Raw genomic sequence first — 7,057 nt, forward strand, 5'->3', positions numbered from 1 at the left:
AAATACAATTTAATTATAATTTTAATCATTTTGACTGTAGATGAGAAGATACCACTCTCATTTCTCCCTACACCAAATATCATGCTAACGTTGGCAGAAGTTAGCTTGTTAGCACAGGAAACATGGGAAAAGCAGCTAGTCTGGCTCTGTACGGTAAAAAGTATCTGGCCACCAGTACCTCTAAAACTCACAAATTTAACACTACAACTTGTGATTAGGATATTTGACCAGGCACAGTAACTTCCACAAATTGTCATTTTTACGCTTCAGTTTTTGTGCAGTTTAAACAAACAAGATATAACATGTTAATTAATGAGCTTTGTAGCTTATGTGCTGGTAGGCGGATTTCGTTAGCTGTTTCATCCTGTTTCTACTGTTTATGCTAAGCTAAGCTACACAGCTGTAGGCTCCAGCTTAACATTTAACGGACACATATAAGATGGGTATCAATCTTCTCATCTAACTGTCAGCAAGAAAATTAATACACTTATTTTCTAAAATGTCTGTTTCTTTAAACCCTCGTGTAATCAAGGTCCTTTCTTTACTTTTACCTCTACAGCTTTCACTTTCTAATAAGTCATATTAGAAAAAGGCAAACAAGTTGGTTACTACTGTTTTATAAATCACTTAAAATCCATTAATTAAGTCAACATTTGGGTTGCCAAGTTGTAAAAATCCCTTTTGGCTGGTGTATATCCTCTCATAAACTATTTGTAAGTATTCTTTATTAAAAAATAATATTACTTTTTTCTCCTGGTTTCACAGATGCTCAGATAGAAATAGATTTTGGTTCAATTTATTTATGGAGAAGGTTTGGCAAAACTCTACTGAGCATGCAGACTCTTTTCCAGAAGCACCTCACATCTTATTCATAAAGGTACACACATTCCCACCTGTTCAGCCTCTATTGTATTCCAGTAATATAACAATGAAGTCCTGAATGGCAAAAGCTTCACACAAAGGGATGAATTGAATGTTTTCGGTGTGTGTGTGTGATGGAGTAAATTACTGTTTAAGTGTTGCACCGGTGTAATTGTTATCCACCGCACCGCTCGGTGAGAGAAAGGTGTGTGTGGGACAGCCAGCAATGTCACAGGGTGTTATTCAAACACAGCGGTGTGGCCTCACCCACTGCGAACCAACAGGCAACACCGGCCTCAGCAGCTGCAGCTCTTAATCTCCAGCTTGTCTAGCTGGTCTGTCTGTCTGCCTGGGTGGAGGTAAATGGAACGCTGTGCATTAAAGCTGCACTGTGAGAACAAGTTTTAGGGTGTTGTTACATAAGAGGGAATGAAATGCAAAAGGGCCTAAAGGCTAAAATAGGGAGAAAGTTAACTCGCATCTGGAGGCTGAAAGAAACTGACTGTTAGAGCTCCACAAACTCTCAGCTTTTTTTTACTCTGCACTGAAAAATACTGAATTTGTGAGTCTAAAACGTCAACATTGTGACATCCACACATATCAGAGTTAACTTTACCATTTTGAGCAGCTTGCCCAAAGCTATATTACCACTTGGAGTGGACAAACAACTCTGCAGTCAACATTTTTTAACTCAAAATAACAAAATCAACTTGCTATAACACTGTCGCATGTATTCGGTCATAATGCCAAATCATAAGAGCAGTTGAATCTTGTAGTCATATCATAAGTGTTGCTTTTTACTTGGAACAGATAAGTGTTGAATGAGAAGTTGTTTATCCTCTCACAGAGCTGCTATAACTCTGGAGCATCTGTTTAAAACTAACTACAAGTGTCAAATTAACTCTACAGGCGATGACAGGAGTGGAGTTACATAAACACTGCGTAAACACTGACTAGTTCTGTGGCTGCCACTGCTGTGTCTACATGTGAAACAGACTCAAATTAGTTTGAAATAATTTTAAATATATGTCTCAGAACTCCCAACAGATTATCGTGACACACTCAGGCTGTGGCTGCTAATGTTTTTGGCCCACAGCCTGGATGTTGTTGAACGCTCCGAGGAGTCAGCTGTCTGCCAATCTGGAGAGCCTGTTAACTTCTTCGTGGGTTGATGCGGCACACCTCTTATCGCATGCCACTGTAATCCTGCCACACCAGAGATGGATGATGCTCAAACCAAACCCAAGTGTGTCTTACCTGAAGTGTCCCACATGTTGAGCTCGATCCGCTGTTTGTCGATCTCGAAGCTGGCTGTGTAATTCTCAAACACGGTGGGAACATAATTCTGAAATGAGACGTGTGTGACTACAGTTAGATCAAAGCTGAGAGGTGTGTAATGTACATTGTCATATTTGTTAGAAGGGTTAACAAGATGTTTTAGGGTGGAAACAAATTAATTAATTAAACGAACTGTGGTGCAGATGATGGTGCAATGAAGAACATCAGAGGCACGAGATGGTGCGTGTGTGTGGAAAGTAGATGAGGCCAATTCTAAGCTTTGACCTATTTTCAAATTCAGAAATTTGGGTCAACAAGCTTTGATTTGATTATCCTCAACAGTTCAGGAGTTTCAACTGAACTAAAAAACTCAAGTCCGAGACATCTTTTTTATTCTTCTTTGGAACAAAATACAGTATATCCTCTGCATCTGTTCAGAATAAGATATTTAAATCAATGTCATTCCTTGTAGTTGCTAATGTATTGTACATGTACTGCACTCAGTGTTGACAAAACAACAGGAAAGATTTGATGAAAATTACATATATATATATAATATATAATTTTATATATAAATTATATATATATAGTATTTATCCATTTAAAATCTCAATTGATCGCTTCCAAATTGTCTAGTGTTAATTTAACTGTATATGTTCCAGCATAATGAGAATAATGAGATTAAAATGTAGTTATTTTTATGCAGTCACTAAAAGTATATTGTCCAGTAATTAACGTCTTTAAGAGACAAACTCTATATTGCGTAAATTGTTTTATCCTGATTGCTCATTGGACATTCAGAGTTTTGAGTCGCCACACTCTGCAACACACAACCTACACATGCAGGTGGTGATTCAGTGTGTTGCTCAGAAGTATTTCGGGACACTGGAAGTTGTTGTGACTTTCCAGTCTTTACAGACCAGGCTGCTCCAGTTCATTATCCGACGGTACCAGACGCTGATGCGCACGATGCGCAAAAGCGCACAGACGACCAGCTTTTATTGCGCTGTGGCAGAAACACACGTTATAAGCACGGATCTGAAGCCCAGACGGATTGTTAACTTTGTCGATGTTTATATTATAATGGAGCACAAAGTTCAAGCATCATTGTGTAATAAAAAGAGATAAACCTATCTAAAGATATCACCTCTGGGTGTCATTCTGCTCCAATTTACAGTGCATTAGTCCGTGGTGAGAAAGGAGCAAAACCGCATTAAAATAAATAAATGTAAATAAATAAAGTCATCAGTCAGTTTCCAGATTTTAGATGACATAAGCAGGTTTTGAAGTTTTACTGGAAATGTCAGGTTAGGTGGAGACTTTGTCGTGCCGTACGTTTTAGGGGTTTTACGCACCTGTGCTGCAGTCATCACTTATGCGTTTATCTTTATGAAATCATGTCTTACCTCGGGGTACGAGTCTTTGGCAAAAACGTGGAGGAGAGCCGTCTTGCCACACTGCGTATCACCGACAACCACAATCTTACAGCGAAGTAATCCCTTGCTCTCCATCGTGCCCGGTGTATCACTGAGTGGATCTGTACCGCTGCCTACTTGTCATTTAGCTCCCAGCAAGTTGAGTGTCGATGAGCAGCTCTAACTGTTGTAAATGTTTCTCCTGAAGAAGAAAACACTTCGCACTAAAACTTCAGATCCACAGTCTGATGTAGTTTCGGCTACATGCTCTGCGCAATGCTGCGCTCCTCTGCTCCACCGGTGAAGTGAGGGGACACTGACGCCACCTGTCAATGGAGCGTCACTAAAAAAGCGTTTTCCTGTTAGGTGTTTCAAAATAAACCCCTACCTAACGCTTTCTAATGGAAAAATAGAAGCTGATGCACCAAAACTCAGCAAGAGTGGTGTCAGGGTGGACTTCATGATTGTTCATAATGATCAAACTTTAACCTCACACAGCCATGGTTGAAGCATCAGTTTATATCTAAGTGTCAGTGAGCCAGAGAGCGTTGGCCCTGACCTTTAGACCTCTGACCTCCTTAGATTTGGGTTAAAACAATGAAACACATTCAAGTTATTAGCTTTTTTAGTATTACCAGTTGTAGAAGTAGTAGTAGGCTACTGCCACCACTACAACGACTACTACTTTGAAGGCAAAGACACTGTACTTCCCGTCTTTTCTGGCTGGCTTGGCGCAGCAACCTTGCGTCTCCATCCCATCCACTGACTTTTTATTAACAAGTCACAGGATCAATCTCTGCATGTCAAGAGCCTGAATTATATTGTTCCATTCAGCAGCATGTGAGAGGATCATTTTATAGTAAAGGCCGAGTCCCAGTTTATTAATGGTGACTCCATTCAGCAACATTTTTTATGTCAATGATCCAAATTCACACAGCAGAGAGTAACAGAAAATAAATAGTGATACACGATGCAGTTTGGAGAGCTTTATCACTCGAAAGTGTCAACCAGTACAATAGTTCCTCTTATCAAACACACGCACACAAGCAGAATAATTAACGATTAAATGAAGTGATTAATAAGCAACTCGTCAATGCAAACAAGTATCATACATAAATAAAAATCTGTCTTCATTTACAAGCTTTGTTAATTAGTATACAGAGATGGTCAGGCTTTTAAATTGTTTTAAATTAGGGATGCTGAGTTAATTAACCTGCATATAAAATTGGCTCATGATAGTTTGGTAGCCTATGACTCACTTTGTTCATGCATCAGTTATATTATTTACTCAGTTATAACAAAAATGAGCTGACTAGAGCTGCACAATAACTTTACACAAGTGTTTTAGCTCCATCTTCTGGTCAAAAGCAAGTATTTTTTTCCACCAAGGCTTCACTGTAAGCGTAGGCCAACTCAGTTGTTTATTTTACTTGGGAAATATCATTCTTACAAAGAAAAGTGGTCTCATTCATTCATTCATTCATTCATTCATTCATTCATCATTCATTTTTCTATTCAATTTAAACGTTGCAGCAGTACTGTATGTTTAGTTTAGTATTTATTTGCTTCTGTGCTCGTCTGACTGTCTCTAATCAACCTTTTTTAAAGTGTAGACCTAGACATTTGAATAGATGTATGTATCAATAAATATTTAACTTATTATTTCGTTTTTACTTTTTCCAATTCTTAGAGAGTTAGAGACATTAAAGTGTCCCTCCACTCAAAAATATGTTTTACTTATCGTTCTGTCAGTTGGATTTTTGAGCTTCATTGTACAGAGTTTGACACTAGAAGGATGTTTTCACATTCATTCGCTGCAGAGGGAAAGTTTCTCTGTGTTCACCGTCCCTACAATCAGAATTTGTGACATCACAACTAGTTTAGAGCCAATTGTAGTCCATAGTTCATACAGTATAAGCAGTATATATACACATATACAGTAGCCTACATCTTAAACTTAAAGTGTGATGTGGAAACTTGATGGCTGTAGTTCACATATGCTGAGATTGGACGTTTCAGTAGGAGACGTCTTGTGTCCAGCGGTTAAACTTTTGAAATGAAAAAATATTTGCATGTTCATAGATTCTGGTGTTTTGCATGAGGGAAAAGGAGATGAAATTTTAAAGATCTAAACATTTTGTAAGATATATATATATATATATATATATATATAAAATAGCAAAACACATCTTTGAGTGGAGGGGGACTTTAAGGATTTTAACGAGGTAATTGAACATTTTAGATACAACTTATTCAAAGCAGAGCATTTTTATATAAGTTCAAACATGACTGGAGGGATCTTTAACATATTAAAATCTGTAATCTGTATATACATATTTACATATATACACATATATAATACATACACACACACACACACACACACACACATATATATATATATATATATATATATAAACAATCATGACTGACAGCAGCTGTTAGCCTGTGATGAGATGTAAAATCTGCGGTCACATTGTGCATGTGTAAGTAAAGATGAGTTTCAGTGGAAAAACTGATTATCGTGGTGTGTGTGTGTGTGTGTGTGTGTGCGTGTGTGTGTGTGCGTGTGTGTGTGTGTGTGTGTGTGTGTGTGTGTGTTTGTGTGTGGCTAGAAAATGTAGAGTATCTGATAACACTTACCACATTTCCCTCAGACCAGAGTTATTTACCACCACTGTTTGTTTTCCCAACCAACACCATGTTAGTACTTGCTGTGTGAGATGTGTGTTCATGTAATGTGTGTGTGTGTGTGTATGTAAGTCGGTGCCATGTGGTTGTTTGTTTACAGACAGAAGCCTTTTCTGGTGTCTCAGTTCCCTCGGAACTGAAAAAGAAGTGTAAAAAGGCAACATCTGACCTTTTATGTGTCTTAATATTAAAAAAAGGAATTTCCTGTCCTTTATAAAAAATATCTCTCTCAACATCGCTTCACTTCCTGTTTGGCAGACTCAACCCCCATGACAAGATGAGAGAAAGTAGCAACGAGAATCTATGAGTGTGCACAGACTGTGCGTGGGTACATTTGGGTGATAGGAACAAGTAATAATGTGGGGAATTACCTCCTTAGCTGTAAATATTTCACTCCAGTATGGCTTCCAGCTGTGCCAGGCGTTTCAAATACAAGCCTACAGACTGTAAAGCCTTGAAATACATCAGGATTTTCTTTAATTTTCTATTAGAATGACATATTAAAGTGCCAGTTTATAGAAGTGTGTGACTCTCATTCTCTAAAAGTCTTGTATTTCTTCTCTTTGGGGCATGAAGATAATTTCTCATAAACTCATGGATGTTCAGATTGGTTCCCATGTTTGCAGAATCAACTAAATACACATATTTACACACGTTTTAATTGCATAAAATGGGAAAAAGGGCTGATTTCTTTAGATTGTTTAATGGATACTTACTGGAGATTATAATTTATCCTCATTTGTAATTGAATCTGTTTCCTCCCACTTAAAATTATCCAGTTTCTGCCTCCCAATATTACTCCAGTATCCGGG

At 37.9% G+C, this 7,057-nt stretch overlaps 1 protein-coding gene across 1 annotated transcript in view; it reads right to left on the reverse strand.

The window, feature by feature from the left end:
* The window catches only part of LOC122971815 (rho-related GTP-binding protein RhoN-like), a 30,296-nt gene extending 25,242 nt beyond the window's left edge, over positions 1–5,054 (reverse strand). The window contains exons 1-2 of the mRNA XM_044338561.1: positions 3,546–5,054; positions 2,119–2,206 (exon numbers count right to left, since the gene is read on the reverse strand). Of these exons, the coding sequence (XP_044194496.1) occupies positions 2,119–2,206; positions 3,546–3,650 (193 nt within the window). The 5' untranslated portion in view covers positions 3,651–5,054. The remainder of the gene's footprint in view (positions 1–2,118; positions 2,207–3,545) is intronic.
* Positions 5,055–7,057: the final 2,003 nt, after the last annotated feature.

Source organism: Thunnus albacares, chromosome 20 (assembly GCF_914725855.1).
Source record: "Thunnus albacares chromosome 20, fThuAlb1.1, whole genome shotgun sequence".
Lineage (NCBI taxonomy): Eukaryota > Metazoa > Chordata > Actinopteri > Scombriformes > Scombridae > Thunnus > Thunnus albacares.